General features: G+C 33.4%; 1 protein-coding gene across 1 annotated transcript in view; it reads right to left on the reverse strand.

The window, feature by feature from the left end:
- Window positions 1–18,767, reverse strand: part of FSTL5 (follistatin like 5) — a gene marked incomplete at both ends in the record, with an annotated part of 247,105 nt that overhangs the window by 210,937 nt on the left and 17,401 nt on the right. Inside the window, one exon of the mRNA XM_084263325.1 lies at window positions 12,617–12,650. Coding sequence (XP_084119451.1) covers window positions 12,617–12,650 — 34 coding nt within the window. The remainder of the gene's footprint in view (window positions 1–12,616; window positions 12,651–18,767) is intronic.

Here is an 18,767-nt window from a genome sequence, read left to right on the forward strand (position 1 = left end):
TGAGGAAGAATCAATGTGTGCTAATTAGAACCTTGGTGGCACTTATAATACAAATGGGGGTTTTGTATGCCTTCCTATTTGCTAAAATTCTTTATTCTTCCAGTCCTCCTGAGAGCCTTCATTTAATCAGCTCTATGCAGGATTTCATAAATGCTTTCTTTAATATTTTCAGATTTATTTATTTTTTGAACCATAATAATTTTTTTCCTTAAATTTCTATCCATGCAATGCCATCACTGATTATTATGGTATTTAAGAGAATAAAAACATTTGACTGATTATTACTAGTGGGACAGCATTTGCAACTGTATCTGTGTTCTTTGTGCATAATTTAAATAGAGAGTAAATTGAAATTTATTATTGAGAATTGTTGTATTGAGACACTGCCAACATAATGATCTAAGCCCATGCTTAAACTAAGTCTAGACAGGAAGCTAAATACTAGAAAATAGATTCTACGTGCTACAAAGTCCAGCAAGCCTGAAGAGGATAAAGCAACCTATTATATCACTTTGCTTTTAGATATGAAAATATTGCTTATAAAATGGTATTTAGACATGTAATAAAAATTCTGATAGATATATGGACAAATATCTGTCATATTATATTTCTTTCCTGGGCTTGAAATTTTGATAAACAGCTTTTTGATCAATAACTGTTGACTTAAATGGCCAAATGCCTCCACTTATAGCCACATAGAAAAACAGTTTATTACTACCATTGCCGTGATACCATATGGCTATCCTTTCAGTATCTGAGCAAAACAAAATTTGGGAAAATTTACTGTCAGCTATTACAATTTTTAAGACAAACTTTTTCCAACGATTATCCATACACCATATAGAAAAAAGATCTTAAAGAATCAGTAAGAATTTATTGTATTAGGATTTCAGATAACATCTTAAAGACTAGAATTAATTTGAATTAATATTAATTAATAAAATACAATTCTTTCTTTTATATTCCCTAATTTGCCCCCCACCCCCCCCCCAAGGTGATGGAAGCATAGGTCAAGTGACAAAAAAATATGCTGGTAAAGACATGATCCAAATTGAATGCTCACCTGAACTGTTCTTACTCAGATTATCCTAGAAATCTTCTCCTCTTTGGACTCCGAAACTGAAATCTACGTGTCCCATGACCCAGAAAAAAGCTAGAATTGACTTCAAATACTTGATCTCTAAAAGCTTTGGAACTTCAAAGGCATATCCTACCCTTGGATATTCAAGAGAGGTTGCATTTTAAAGCCTTACACATGTTCTCTCCTGAGAACACGGATTACTTTCTGCCGTGTCAAATTATCAAAGATGTGAATGGCTAGTATGAAAAATGGAGGCTTAGTTTACACAAAATACGTTACAGGTGGGAAAGAACACTGAAAAAGGAGGCTTTAGGGAAAATTATCTAGTCTATGGTTATACTAACAGAGCTTTCTTTACACTGTTTTCTTTAAAAAGAAGGCAAAAAACTCAGATATTTTTATATCCCAAATAAAGCAAATTACCTTGCCCTGTAATGAGACTACCCTATATTAGTCTTGCTCTAATTTAAAGAAGAGCCTGTGGGTCTTTCTACTATCTCCTTCAGCCAATTCCCTAAGGCTCTGGGGTTTTTTTTCTCTCATTAGTATATCACTTTGCACAACTTTACTGGCAAAGCACCAACTCTCATCCTTAGTTCCACAGAACCAGGAAAATTACTTTTGAAACAGGTTTCGTTCATTTTTTTTACTTTATCATTTGCATGCAATCATATATAATACTTCAAAAATAGCACTAGCATTAATTCATGCAAATAAGAGTAATCTCAGCATAGAGAAATGTCTTACTTCATGCAAGGAGAACTGCTTCTTCTTTAACAATAATCTAGCTAACTTCATCTCAGAAGTTACAAATTTTTTTCTAGCATTTTTACCAATGCTTTTTAGTAATGTTTTCAAGTCTTCCATTCAGCTAGGTAAAACAAGCTGAGTTCTTGAGTTTTCACTTATAAAGTACTGTCTGATTGCTGCTGTAGCCCTTCTCTATATCTGTCCAAATTCAATTCAACCTGAAATATGAACATTCAGACATAGAAACATATGACAGATAAGGTTTAGGTAGTGTCAGGTATCATACCTTTTATTATTTCCCTGTCTATGCTAGAAAAATATTCCTTCATTTGTAAGAGACGCATCTGTTTCTTTATGACATGTTGCTTACTCAAGTCATCAACCATACAATTGATTAACTTTTTTTCCTCTTCATTTGTTCTTATGCTGTTTCAAAATTATAGCCTTGATTTCAGCAAAAGGTTATTCCAGTTCCTTCCAATTTGTGCCATCATATTTAATCTCATTTTCAATATAAAGCTGAACATTATTCAATTGGTTCAGCAATACATGAAGATCTATATCTTAGGAACTTCTTGCTGAATTGGTAGATTCCTTTTTCTTCACAGGATGCTGTGATATTTGTTAATTTGTGTGGATTTAAAATTTTTAAAAAAAAGGAGGGAGAAAAAAAACAAAAAACCCCCACCACAATTATTTTTCCTTTGCCTTTTTTTTTCTTCTTTACTATACATAATTCATTTTCACATTTTAACAAACCTTAAAAAGACTATTTTTAGAAATGCACAGAATTTTTTGGGGGAAGAAGGAGTAGAAAGTTGCATTCATTTACTAAAGATGTATGCAACTGCAGAACCAAAGAAGCATCGTGTCTTTTAGCACTAATCACTTGAATAACTGCGTTAACATTTTTTCTAAAGACTCCTGTGTTTTTTATAATAAAAATAATGAGAAGTTATTTTATATAGTTCTGTCATTTAGACAAAATATCAGGAAACTTCTGCTGTTCATCTTCTGGGAAAAAACCTAGCTATTTAATTTTATTAAAATTCTTGAAAATGCTTCTGAATCAAGAAAAGGGAAAAAAAAACCCACAAAGTTTTATTAGGTTGTGTTAGAATAGATGTGGATAGGTCTGTTATTAATATTTGATATTTTAGTTCACAGCTGTTTTATCTAAGGAATACCTTTACAGGTACTTAGATAGTTATTTAAAACTTAAAGATTAAAAGTTACAAAGGCATTTATAAGAGAAACCTACCTTTTCTACTTGTGAATTGAAAAGCAGAAATGCATTTGATCAACTGCAACATCTGATTTGGATCTTTTCAGAAAGGGGTCCAAAAATTACCCAGATTTAAACTGGTAGTTAAAATGGATGGATGCATTCATTCCTTGCAGTCTCCTTATAAACACTGGACTTTTAAGTATAATCAAAACAGACAGCTGGGTCCACCCTTTATGATAATGCGTTATGCAGCTTTATTAATCTGACCTTTGGAAACAAATGAGAAATTTAATACCGCCCTACCATAATTGTTAGTGGCAGGCATTTTAGCAGTCTTTAATGTGCACTTCACTTTAATATCTGCTTCCAGTTATGATGTAAACCTTAACAGGATCTGACAGTGTTAATTGTATTCGAGTGTCTGAAGCAGTGGCAAAAGAGTGTGCTTGGAGTAAACTAGAACATGACCTTAATGGATAATGAAATGCATCAACCCTTTCTATGTGGAGAGTAAGGCAAAAAATGAATACTGCAATTGTTTCAACTGACATTTGAGTGATATACAGTGCCGCAATAACTGGGAGTGAGGGTGGAAACCATGTTCACCAGACTTAGCTTTCAAGGTTATGTAAGTTTTGATTGTCTGTTAAGTTGCTTGCAAGAAATATCTGATGTGAGAAAATATGTTCCCAATATATAATCAGTAGCATTGTAAATAATCCACAATGAATGCAAAAAGCAATTCTGTTTTAGACAGCATGAGAAAGGAAATTTCTTCTGTGTAACACAAATGTTTGGGTTTTTTTCTGCATAAGTGTTCTTAAAACAACCTGTTCTGTGCCTATAAACAGTGCAGAAAACCTAAATTCAACTTATGCTGATAGCTATGGTGTTATAAATGTACAATTAAAAAAAAATCCTAAACCAAAACACAACCCAAAACCACAACAAACAGTGGCACAGTACCTGAATTAAGGAGACATCAATTCACAGATATTTATATTAAAGCAACGTAAGTTAAATAGAATTTATTTCTGAAATACCAGTATATGTGATCTGATGCTTTGTAATGGTTGGTACTCCTCCTGGACTATACTTTTTCTTTCAGGACAATCACTCCTCTCCTTTAAAAACTTTTATGGACAGTTTACTTGAACTATTGTCCATACTGTTTTCAAGTTCATCACTAAAAAGGCATGCTTGTAGAGAACCCTGTGTCTTTTTAAAAGGATCTCTATATCTATCTTTTTCAGTGGTAACATAGTCTTATTTTTATTAAATAAAAAGGTATCACAGCAGACTATTTTAGAAAAACGTATACTGAGATAATACCAAAATCTTCTTATAACATAAGGTTTATGCCACAGAAGAATAAAAACACATACTGAAATTTGCTTTACCCAAAATTGTAACGTTGATTCTTTAGCTATTGTATCATATACTTACAAATGAAATATAAGTTTCCAATGTAACTACATTAAAAAAGTTTCTAACACCCTATTTTTTTAAAATCTTTTCTAAAAGTTAAACTTCAAAATGTTAAGATATAAAGAGTATCTTGCTTTGCAACACAAAGCACAAGTAGCAACACCAGCATAGCTAAATGCACCAAAGCCACAAGCTCCAAGATTCACAGGCAATGACCCATTTTTTTATTCTTAGATTTCTATTGTTAGTGTTATCAAATGCATATTCACTACATGTGAGAAACATGACACACACAGCCTGCAGGCAATGGGCTAATATTTATATTATGTATATCAAAGGATCCAAGCATACTTTGTTATTGCATTGCATTTTAGCTATGAATGTAGTGCAAGTCCTAAGCACTCAAGAGCTCATTCAAAATGCTTCAAAAGCTGTGTGTGGTTTCTGTACTTTTAAGAAAGAAAGAAAGAAAGAAAGGAAGAAAGGAAGGAAGGAAGAAAGTAAGAAATGCTGCTACTATTATTTGAAAAACACATATTTCAGAATATTTCTTATTTAAAGTGAAATCCAGTCTCATCATAAGGACAGAAGAGAATCTTAATAAATGAAAATTAAAAGTTCTTAAAAAGATTTTTAACTTCGAAAACTCAGTATTATGACTAATGAAATAACAGACTAACTTAAAGAAAGTCATGCTCATTGACTCTTCTCAGCCCACACCAGAAAAAAATGCAAGAAACTCTCCAAAATATTTTTTTAGCAGAGTTCAATTTAAACAGTAGTTACTTTTACATAGAAACTTTTAATCAAAATTTACATGGAAAAAAATGCTTAAAATCTGAGTGCTAGTCAAAATGTATTGCTATTCAAATTATTTGTGGGTCACACATCATTAAAATTCAGACTAGTAATACATTTAAATTTAAATAAGAAAAATTCTTTCATTCATCATTTGAGTGACTTGCTTAAAGTTAGCAGACTCTTAACGGGTATTAATACTCATTCCAGTAAGTATTCAGGAATCCCTGCTCGCCTCCCACACCAATGTTGAAGTTCTTCTGTATCTATGCAAATAAAGTGTGTCTACACTACAGAAAGAAACTTCCGGCATACTGCTGAATATATTCACTGTAGTGAAGTTCTAAATGTCTACTTTGAAACAGATTTAACAATTTAACAGAATATAACCTAAATTTTAAAAGTGGGTGTGTGATTTTATTGTTTAAAAAAAAACCCAACAAACTACATAGGGATAATGATCTCTTCCGTTAGCCCTACGATGCTACTACATATACAAATAACCATTACATCCCTTGTTAGTGTAAAACAATAATTTTGCATAAGAGTTCTTATCTGGAATTTTGACACAGGCAATTTTTCCCCCCTCCAAGTTTCTGTATGATATGAATATTACATGTGAAAGAAAGATTAAGCCAAATGTGCATTTATGGCATTCTCTGCCATGAAGAAAACACAAAAAAAAAGGGGAAAAAAATCTTTGTGCATATAATTCCTAAAACTGCTAGCAAGTCAGATACATGACAGAGAAATTTCACTCTATTATGAACGCAATAAAACCCAATTTGAAAAAAAAAAAGTCTTCACATTTTCTTCCATTATCATTATACATATATGCATAATATATATAATATTTACTAGATAATACATCAGTAAGTAACTCTACAGTGGTCATCAGGATGTGTGTGACCTCCCCATATAGCTCTAAATTAATGAGAGAAATAATGGACATGTGCATTTACAAAAAATTAGTCATATCTTGTTATTTCATTTAACTTTCTGAATATACAATAGCAGCTGTGATTTTTTCTGTAATTTACAAAAAAAATTCTGACTCATACTGGCTGTTTGGTTTTCTATTTATTATCTTTTTAGTATATATACTTCTCTTAGCAAAAGTGGACTTAGAAACTTTGGAGTCAACCAACATAAAGTTAGAAATAACTCCTAGCTCCTAGGCTAAAATATGGACATCATTTGTAACATAACATTATTCAACAAATTCTGTGAGAACCTGTTTCTCTCCTGACACTGCCCTACTAGAACCATATTTTAACATATGGTAAATTCTGCAGTTCTGCTGTATTTGAACTATTCTATATTCACTTGTTACTACTTTATTACTTCTTACTTTCTTGAGTAACATAAAGAACATTTACCCCAAGACAACATCACTGCAGTTTATTCTGTTTTCCCCATGGCATTTCTACTCTGGTAGCAAGTCTGACTAGGTTACCATACAAATATTGTGCTGTGTTGACAGATCTCAAAACTGGTATTCATCTTCATCAATTATTGCTTTGTTTAATATAAATAAGAAAGTCTTCTAACAAAGATGTACAATAATAATGTACACTTTCAAACTTCGGGTAATTGCATCATTATCAAAGATATTACCTGGAACTGATATCTGACCCACACAGTTTGCTTTCTCACAATGAGCTTCAGGGCTTTTAAAAAATAATACTTTAAGAATAACTGCTATATTAAAATTATTTTCACAGATAAAGATCTTTGAATGCATTTCATAATCTGACTCAGAATTTATTCAGAACCCGGGGGAAAAAGAAAGACATCTTTACAAATTTTAATCATGCTAAAGCTATTCCAAAAGAATAATAAATAAACCCTCACAACATTCAGTAAACAGCTCTGTGTCTGGCAGTCTCTTGTAAGAGCATGGAAATGAAAAGGAATGGAGAACTGCTTGGGTGGAAGATAGAGAAGTGTTTCTTATGGCAATTCTTAAATGACAGAAGACATTTGAGTTCCAGTTGACAAGGCTTTGGAGGAGAATGGGATAGGATAGAGGAGAGAGTATTTGGCACACTTATGCTGAACAATGCTTATACCATCTCATAAAGGTTTCGTTCAGGTAAATTGGAACAAGCATTAAAGAAAAGAACATTAGAAAAAAGAACACTGTAGGTCAGATTATTTAGCAGCTGCATTCCAATGAAAACAACGCTCTCAGACAAACATTTACTAACCTGCCTGCTTTCACATACATTCTCTAAAATACTACATTTTTTTTTTGTTTGTGATATGTAATGCTCTACCAGAGAAGGATAGTTAATTGGCATAGTTAATTAGTTTAGCGTGACTTAAGACACTTACACCACATATTCAGCATTGGAACTTACAGAGCTTTGTCCGTTATCAAAAATAATAACAGCCAGCCATATTGCATGATAGACATAACAGTTTGCTCACCCACTGGCATTTGAGAGTATCTCACGATAAGTTGTGACTTTTAAAAGTTACTGCTCTAATTAAGGACTTACTGATTTTTCCCCTGAAATTCTTTCAATTTTTAACAATCTCCAGCTTTTCTCACTCCTCCTCCTTGCATTTATCATTGCAAAGAAAAAGACTACAACAGCAATCTGGAATCCCAGACAAGGCCACAAGTTTTGTGCATGTATGTTAACATTCTAAAGAGTAAAAAGCAAGTAAGATATGCAAGTGATGCCCATATGGTATCCTCTTCATTTTTGGTAGCTAAAGATCATAAAAGGAACAGATGTTTGTTAATGATATCAGAAGAGTCTGGCAATATGTTCATAATAGTAGAGGATTATATTTTTGAAACTCATCTGTGAGTCAACAATGATTTCGCATTCCGATTATTAAGGTAAGAGTAATGTGAGGAGGACTGAATACCACAATTAGAAATTGAGATTGTAATTAAAACACTGTTAATCAATACTGTCCTCTTTAGTCTGTTAATGACATTTAAAGCTCAGCTCAATTGTATTTACTGAAAATTTTAACAGCATATACTACACAGTCAGTCTCTAAAGTGTACTTCACTAAAGTGAAACTGTTCAAGTTAATACCATTCAAGTCATTTACATGCACATTTTGCAAATGCTATGAAAAGTGTGTGCTTTCCAAACCTCAGCTGGAGCAGTATTATATCATTAAGCCACTCCTCTTTAAGTCGCTGAAACTAATAGCCAAAGTTACACAAGTTGATTTCAGTATCATCTCATCATTCAATATCAACAAAATGGCCATCTGACTCTTGGTCTCTATTCAAAACAACCGTGACTGAGTTTAATAACTGATCATCTGAAATATTACCAATTAACTGAAATATTTTGTGACTAATTATTTCCAGTATGTCTGTGTTTTTTCTCAGCAAAGGAATTGAGATGACTGAACTTTGGCAAACAGTTGGTATGTGTACCTAGTCAACCTTTTGGTTCTTCAGAAATAAAAGTTTTCCAGAATAATGTTGTCAGAAACAATATTCATTTTAAAGATAAACATGTACTTTATTAAAAGTACCTGAAATTTCTCAGAGTGAAACGTAAGCTGCGAAGAAAATTCTGCACACTGCATAAATACAAAACAATTTCTGATACTGCCAAACAGATTTCCAATTGATTGCAAAGATATGTATTTTATTATCCATTAGAAGTTTAGAACACAATGGTCATTTGTCAGGAGGTTACATATGCAAGGAGAGTGTAAAGAAGGTCAAATTGCAAATCCAAACCCATAAGTAAAACTTAGCAATGTTTTAGTTAGTGATTATTGTTTCTTTCATGTTAAGGAAAATTAAACTAATTGAAAATATGATTTTCTACTTTTTTTTCCCCCACTGGTGTAAATCATTTTCATACATAAAAAATTGTCAGAGGAGAAGGAAGTTTGCCAGTGTAAACTCAATTTTTAAAATGTTAATGTATTGTTTTACATAAAAGCAAGGTATCTTTTTTTCTTCAAATAATGTACACAAAGTTCTGTTATCCATTAAATGAAACAAGCAAAACATCACAGATCAGAGAGGGTTGAGATCAGAGTCAGAACAGGGCACATTTGAGTATTGGCTTCTATTTTGGTGTTATTGACTTAGCGGGTGACAGCAGAAGTAACAGATGGGAAAAACAAGTGGGTCACAAAAATGTCAGAAGAAAAAGCTAACACTAAAAAACATTACCAACATCATTACTATGATATGAATAGGAATTAGATTTATTTTACAGCAATAAATGAAATAATATGAAAAATTACTAGGCATTTATAGGACAAGAAAATACATGGAATGGTGCTTGTTACTAATGTCCCAATCCAAGTGAAATCAAAAGCCATTTGACTAATTCTGCTCCAAAATCCTACTCTGATAAAAAATACACTCTTAAAGAAATACTGGATAACAATTATATATTGAAATACTGATATCAATGGAAGCTATAAGGCGTGCCAAAGACTACAGAGTTTCATTTGGTAAGGATGTTTAAAATGAGTTTGAACTGTCCTCTGAATTAAGAATACAGCATTGGTTCAGAAATGTTTGGAACATTTAAGGAATCACAGAAAGTGGTTTTGTCCTTTTATTGTATACGATAACTTCCATATAACCAGGGCAAAATGCAGTTGAAGGATAGATTCTCATTGAGAACACAGGAACATTTATGCCAAAAAATCAATTTAGCCTTGGTTTCACGCAAACCAACCAGTAGTTTAAGCTTATAAACTTTTAACATCTCGTATGTCATAAATTTACAAGTGAAATAAAGATACCTTTCTGAAAGTTTGCAATGACACGGAAAAAGAACAAATAAATTTAAAGAATACTAAAGAAGCAGCTTTTCCAGAATCAGTTTTCCAGAGCTTACTTTGTGTATGAGTAGTCTTCGAGACCACTGAAGTTTTCCAAGTTGAATTGTCAGTTTTGTCATAGACAGGCACAGCATGGAGGAAGTTTAATAGATTAAAAAATTCCTCAAGAGATGTTACAGATATAATCACAAATTTTGTGCAGCTGTGCATCAGTTTCACTGCCTGTTCGAAGGTAATGGTTATCTCCTTTCAAGCAGACTTTAATGCTCTGCTTTGGCTGTAGTTGGGGACAACATTGTATAAGTCTTAAAAATTTTTATCTGTGATTAGTTAAATAAACTAACAAGTAATGAAAATGATTGGCACTCCTGACTATCTCATTAATTTGTTCCTACTTTTACTTGTTCCTGACTAATATACCTTGTATGAAATACAAGGCAACTCAGTAGGGCTAGGGAGGGAATGTCAAAAAGCATAATATAACTGAAATGAATCATAAAAATTCACAAGAGTGGCCAATTTGGGTATCCCTCTTTGTAGATAGAGCCTTGAAGTCTGTAATTTCTCTAAAATTAAATATTCATAAGTATCTTATTTCTATAATCTGATCTGAGCTTTCACAGTCTTTTATATAATTTCTATTAAGTAATGACAAGAAAGGTTTGAATAATGCATGATGGATACACTAACTACACCTAGAGATGATTCAACTTTATATTTTATTATCTCAGAGAAAAAAATTATAAATCACAAACTAGTTGAAACTGAAGGGGTTATCTCTTCATTTATTTTACCATGCACATTCTTCAAATTATGGACCCTGGGTCCTTCAGATGATGTAAACTATCATATCATTATGAACAACATAATTGTCCTGCCATAACGCCAAAAAACCATCAGATTTAGTTCGCCTTTAGATGTTGTGTATAGCCTTACGTGAGAGAAGCATGGAAATTATAATTAATGAGTACTGTGATGCATAAAGAACTTAATTAAGAACAGCTAACTCAGGTAATATGATTCAGCATTGCTTCCTAAGGCAATAAAAAAAAGATATAGGTTATTTTTTCACTTAATTCTTCTTTTTGTAACCTTTAACTGGTATTCTATCTTCTTGCTTCCTTCCATTTCTTTTCCTTTTTGAAGTACCTCATAGCCCTACCCTTGTAAGCAACTACACTAGCAAGAGAACAATTTTTGCCTCTATTGGTATCATGGTTTAGCTCCAGCCACCAATTAAGCACGACACAGCCACTCACTCACTCAGTCCCAGCCAGCAGGATGGGGGAGAGAATCAGAACAGCGAGAGAACTTGTGGGTTGAGATACAAACAGTTTAATAGGACACACAAAAAGGATGCTAATAATAATATATATTGATAATACACACACAAAATAAGTGATGAACAGCACAGCTTCTCTCCACTGAAAGTCAACGCTAAGTGAGACCCCTGACAGCTGCACAAGACTGCTAAACCACCCTGCCTCTCAACCCACATGCACAAGGAAAGCAAAACAAGGAATTCATCGCCACCTCCCAAGTGCAGGCAGATATGGAGTTATCACCCTGGAGCTGATGCTATGCAAGAACCCCAGCTGCACCTCGAGCCCACTCCCAGTTTAAACAGAATACAACATTGTATGAGATGGAATCCCCTTTGGCCAGCTTGTTCTGGCTGTGTGCCCTCCTAGCTTCTCAGGTGACCCCACCTTCTTGTTGGCAGGCCAGTATGAGCAGCTGAAAAGCCCTTGACTGCCTGGCAACAACTAAAAACATCAGTATGTTATAAACATAATTCTCATCCTAAATTACAAACATAATGCTATATCAGCTACAAGAAAAAAAATAACTCTTTCCCTACTGAAACCAGGACAATTGGCAATTTTGCCTTTCACTGCTTGCTCAGCAAATATTAACGGAGAGATTTGGGTGCTCTGTCTAACAGATTTTGTATCTGTTATGTCTAACAAAGAAGCATAAAATCCACAATTTGGGTTTCTGAACTCTTATATTGATACAAGGCTATTTCTTTAACCTGGATATTGTATTTCATGTAGTGCTTAGCCACTGGCACAGAGTAAGGTGCAGTGAAAGTATAAAAAATTTGTATGACAGTACAGATACAGATGACAGCTTTGCAAGGCAGCCTACTAAAGATATGATTAATCTGTGCATAAATTGGAATCACAGCCAATTACAGATTTACTAAATGGAAAGGGAGAAACTAAAGTAATGATGTTCCACTGAGGTGTAATAAGCATCCATAGTCAAGGTCACTAACTTAGAAGCTCTGCAGCCCACCTGATCCAGAGTACAGCAGTCAGCCTTGTTCATCTTCAGCAGAGTTCTAAAAATAGTAGCTCATGAATTTACTTTCTACATTCATCCCTCTTTTCTGGATTCACTTCTGTCATTTCAAATACCAAAATAATCAGAAAAAAAAATCTATCTGGATAATTTATTTATTTTTTACCAACAATGAATATTAGATTTCTTATAATTACAACAATCTCCAAACTTTGAAAATAATTAGCACTTACCTTTATTCCTTAAGCTTTCCTGATTCTTTTCCTGCTGCAATCAAAAACAGAAAAAAAAGCTATTATTTACAGAATTAGTTACCAGAAAAATAAACACAGATCCAAAAAACCCTCAATCTAGTTCAACTTCTTACTCCAAGTTAAAATCACCTATGCTTTCCCTGACGCAGAAAGATTCCTATATAACCAGCTTTTAAATTCCCCTGGTACTTAAACTCAACCTCCCCACCCCGACCCCCTGCCAATGACAGTGATTAACCACTAGAGCACATTGTCCAGAGAGGCCATCCAACTTATGAGCATGTCTCAAGACAGACATAAAGTGAGCTGAACAAAACCCTGTGCAACTTGATGTAATTCTGAAGTTAGATCTGCTTTAAGCAACTGGTCCAATTAGGTAACCATAGGTGCCACTGCAAGCCAAAATTATTCCATGATATGGAGAGAGTGCTCCAGAGCCTTTTAAATTCTGGAGCAGTGCTTAACTGTCCTCAGTTTCATCCTGAATGAAGCTTTGCCAAAAATCCTTTACTTTTTTTTTTTTCATATTTTTCCTGACATGCCTGCATCACAATGAACACAGAAAACATTTAAAGCAAAACAGTCATCTTCTCCTGGTCCAGCTAGCTTCCAGTCTTCTCATTCTATTTTTAACATTTTTTTAACATGTGCTTCCTAAAGCATTCCAGTATTCCAAATCAGAATTGTCTAGAGCTAAGAATTTTTTTTAAGTATGTCAGCTCTCCAACTGCATCAGTAACAAATAACGCATATATTGACATATCTCAAAATAACATTTCCCTTCAAAAAAGCACAAGTATGGCACTGCATAAACATGTTTTTTACTGTGATATCCTTAGTTGAGAAAATTAAGATAAGAGTTAGCCTGGACTACCTTCCTTGCAAGCCAAACCATTCTGTGACTGATCAGTATCACATACTCTGCATACAGTATGAAACACATAATGGGCAATTTAAAGCCTTAACATGGTGAATGTTTCTTTCATATTCTAGTTAAAACAATGAATGATGTGTAATACTTATAAATATTTGTATACATATTAATTCTCAATACTAATATGGCAAGAACTGAAATTGTGTCAACCAGTGGGTATGTGTGAACATATTGCACATATGAAGTGGGTCACAGCCAGCTTCAGTAGGAATTTAATAGTTTATGAAGTAATAAGCAAATGCTTGTGAGACTAATGACTAGGAATCCACCAAATGTAAGTAAGTGGCAGAGAAGGAAAACAGGTACAGTAAAAGTACTGGCAACAAGCATGATACCTGAGGCCTTTGGATGAAACACAAGGCCTTTGGGTGGCATATGATAACTCCATTATGAGCTGAAGGCAGCCGAACAGAGCAACCTGATACAGTGTTCACTACAGGACAGCAGTAGAGCTTGAAATTCATAGGCAGAAGAGCCATTCTAACACCATGGATCAATTAATTAGTTCCTGAGAGAAGTATCACATTTAATACAAGACACGTTAACTGCTTGTTACCAGGAACTGGAACAACTATTACATCTATCTGGAGGACGTTTTATCTTAAAGGTCCCAGCATAACCTCTTAGGCTGACCCACTTATCTCTAGTTCAGGTCATAGTATTTGGCTTACCTGTGCTTAACTGTAGATCTGCTTTCTTCCCCTGCAAATCTCTGAATCCCTTCCATAACAGTCTGAGAAAACACTTTTTGCCATAGGCCATATACTATCAGGGTCTTAATCCTCAAATTTTGTAAATATCTATAGAACAATTTTGATGAAAAAGGCATCCACTTATATCATATTAGATATGTTGGCTTATTGCCATCAAGCTAACAAAGCAGCACTGTATCAAAAATTACTTAAGAAAAAACATTTGTTTTGGAGTTATTAACTCAAAAGTTTTAAGTGGCTGAAATTTACCATTTTAGTATTTTGTAATAAAAATTGTCAGTGGAATACTTGACTGGAAATACACAAGCATTTCCAACCTTAAACTCCCTATAATTATAAATTATAATAATTGTCCAGAAAATTTTTTACCTTTTGTAATTTTAGTTGCACAACACTTTACACATTTCTGAAGAATTATGTCTAAGTGATGATGATGTTATTGGATTTTTATTTGAGCAACTGTTCACTAACTGGATATTTTTAGTTATATGACTTGTTTCATGTGATAAAATATTGCATAAAAATCCATTTGAAAATTAATGATGTATTTCTTTAGTAACTTCTTTTTTAAGAATTTATTTCTTAAATTCTTTACTTTCTCTAACTAAAACATTATGACAATGTCTTACTAAACAGCCTGATTTCCCTACTTAGTAGCAAAACCTCATTCATAAGAAATAAACTAACAAAATATACTCTGAAAGAAAAGAGGGGGGAGGGGGAAGAGAGAAAAAAAGAGAAGAAACAAGAGAAGGAAAAAAAACCAACCTAGCAAGTCCATTCACCAAATGACTCTCTGAATACTCAGAAACTATGGCTAAAGCTGACAACCCTTCTGTTTATTCATTTTGATTTCACTGTCCGACACACATCCTGTTGTTTGCTTTGCAAACACTGAAGAATTATTTTCCACTCAAGCAATAACTGCTACTATAGCACGTTATCCTAATTGAATTTTTAGGTTTATTTTATGACTGACAAGTTATTTTTTTCAGAAATGCTGAAGTCCACGTAACATTAAAGTCCAAAAGTTTTCAAGAAGTTTTCTTTAGTACCATGCTTGTACATAACTGCAAATGTTCACTAAACATATGCATACCTTCATATCACCTACATGAGAATGAACAAAGGAAACAATTTGCTACATAAACTGATATTCAGTGTTAAGTATACACTAAGCTAGTTATCATCAGTAACACAAGATAAAATAATGGAATTTGCTCAAGACAGTTATCTGTCCCCAAAATTTAAAACTTTGATTTAACATGATAGTCACTCAAAGAGATGCTCACTGGTTTGCGTACTGCAGTTCTTCAAATATTTGCTGCTTTGTATGACAGTGAAAATGGCATTGGGAATAGGTTGAATGCCAAACACTTCCCAACTTCTTTTTCTCTTACAAGATACTTTTGTTTAACTTTGTATAAAAATGTAAATCCGATCAAGAGTGAAAAGGGATATTTTGGTTTGGGTTGGGTTTTTTGGGTTGGTTTTGGGTTTTTTGCTTTTGTTGTAATTCATAAGAGGTACTTTTAACATTCTATAGCCAACTGACAACAAAGAGAGTGTACAGTGCACTTCAGTACTAACACAGGTTTATTCTATCTATATACACTAGCTATTTGTATGGTACCAGTACTGGGTTCATTTAAATATTTCCAGATTGTACATAAAAAACTATGGAAAGAAGTTAATACATATGTTTTTTTAATAGTATCCCTTTTGATAGTATTTTTGCAGTTATCATGCAAATAATTTCAGAACAAGGCTTATTACTGCCTTTGAGTAATACAGAAAATAGCACCTGAAATAAATTCTATGCACTCACAAAGCTATTTAAACTCTACCAAGGAGATTTAAAACTAATGAAAATAATAAAGCTATAATCAATAATACAAAAGTATTTTATCATTCACAGGGGCATATGAATGCCTAGCTACCGTTAATTTTAACAATGAAACCATCTGTGGTGGGTTGACCCTGGCAGGAGGTCAGGTGGCCACCAAAGCTGCTCTGTCACTCCTCCTCCTCAACTGGGCGGGGGAGAGAAAATACAATGGGTTGAGATAAGGACAGGGAGAGATCATTCAGCAATTAATGCCATGAGCAAAAGAGACTCAATTTAGAAAAAAAAAAATCTGATTTATTATCAAACAAAACAGAGTAGAATAATGACAAATTACACCAAATCTTAAAACACCTTTCCACACCACTCCTTTGTCCCAGGTCTCAACTGGTTTGGCATTCTCACAGAAGCCATACCTTTAGCCCTCCTGTTCCCTGACACAAAAACCTTGCCACACAAATATAAAACATCATCTACAAACAACTAAAATGTACTGTTTCAACTTTTCTCCTTTTCTAAACTAATATGGATAGCGATGCAATAGTTGTTTCCTTCAATATGATCTTACAAATCTAAGACAATGACTTTTTTGTTGTTGTTTCAAAATAAAGAGGTGTGTCAAAACCTGTAGCTATCCAGAAAGTATGTTTTTTTAATTTCTCCATGATTGTATTAAACCTATTGGTAGGATACTTAAACAAAAGTACTTCTGCCTTTTTTCACCGTTAAATGTACTCCATTGTAAAGCATTTTTACATACACGTTTAAAGTTTCCTAAGTAATGGCAATAAAGCTGGTAATGGTCTTGGAGCACAAGAGAAGCATCTGAAGGAACTGGAGGTGTTTCTTTTTAAACTACAGTCAGCATTTGGTTTAGATCTATCTAGTACTTTCTTCCAGTCTTCACAAAGGAAAATTTGGTTTTATCTTGTATCTCTTTAGAGGTCAGAGAGCTGTCCTTAGGCTTCAACAGGCCTATGTAAACTAAGTACAGTCTTATTAATGATTCTGTGCTTATATATATAAAAAAAAGGAATTTAGAGCCAAAATGCTGCCAACTTGTGTTAACACTGGGATATTGTAATTTATACGCTCCATGAAGACTTGTTTACTTCCACAAAGCTCACTAGCCTTTTTTCCCTTCCTTTATTTTTTCTAATGAAGCTGCAAAACCTATAATGTCTACTGCTTACACTACAATAAGTGTATCCTAAAGACTTAATCAAAGCATTGATTACCAGATCAGAGTAGCCTTGCAGGAAAGCTATCTTAAAATTCGAACCCTGGAATCAAAGGAGAAGAGAAACACTAAAATGAATGAGAAATACTTTTCAGGGAGAACAGACTGACACAACTCAGCAAAGTTAGGAAAAGAAAGAAAATGAGTCAGATTAAATTGACAACAAGTTTGGGGTTTTTTTGTGAAATGTGATAATATTTCAGTGACTCAAAAAAAACCTACTACCAAAACCCAATAAAACCTTCAAGCAAAGAATGTCTTAGTATAAAATATCTTCTATATCCTTTAAAGATCTTAATCATATAAATATCTTTATTTTCCTTTATATCAGCTGAGGGTTTTTGAGCAGCTTTGCCTGGCATAGTTTTCTCAAAAGACTTGAATTTTAATTTTAAGCTACCATTCAATCTACTACGAAAAAATTTTGCTAGCAGATCATAGACCAGCCTCAGAGGTGTGACATGCCTTGTGCCAGCAAGACACGGGATAGCAGCAAAGCGTATCCAGATAGAAAAAGAAGTCTGTACGCCTCAAGTTATTTCAAGATTAACCTGTGATGAGACTGGGTGTAGCATCTCTGAACTGTGAAATTAACCTTCTGCCTAGGGAAAGCCTGCCATAATAATAGATCTTTCAACCGAAAACATGGAGTTAAAAAATACAGAAAAAAATTATACTGAAGATGTATAAAGTTTTATTCCCTATTATTAAAAGATAAAGAATATAAATTAAGCCATGACTTATGTTAGTGAGAAAATGTTATAAGCACCTATAAATAGGAAAATTAATTTCAGATATTCAGGGAAATAGGAATCACTCTTCCTGGTAGAAACAAACAAATCTACCTAACCTCAGTTCTGGAATGTGAAGGAGGTAAACAAACAATTGTTCATCACAAGAGATATTTCTATTTACTTTTCCGTGCCATGTTAGGGTTTTGATGCTAGTTGGCTTGAAAATAAAAAAAAATTCTACCCGTATTTCATTAGAAAGCACATGTGTTAAGTAAAACATACTAATTCTGTATAAGCACTGTTGTACAGAGGATTTAATAGACTTTCTTTTAAACACATTTCTGTTACTTTTCTCATATATTGCATTATGATATATAAACAAAATATTTTCACCTCAGTTCTTAACAGTCAAAGAAAATATATATATTTACTGCCTATACAACATCTGAATGACTACATGAACCATGTTATTATATTGTTATCTACTACTACAAGTCAACTGTACGCAGAAGAAATCATCTTGCATCCCAGGATTTTTGATCTGCTTCAATATAGAAAAATAGTTGTGAATTTTATAGTCTCCAGCTAAATTAACCAGACAAGTTCCATAGCTTTGCATGGTTTTGTGTTACATCATATTGTATTAGTCTGATGAAATGTATC

This window comes from Gallinula chloropus (assembly GCF_964237585.1).
Source record: "Gallinula chloropus genome assembly, chromosome: 4".
NCBI classification, from domain to species: domain Eukaryota; kingdom Metazoa; phylum Chordata; class Aves; order Gruiformes; family Rallidae; genus Gallinula; species Gallinula chloropus.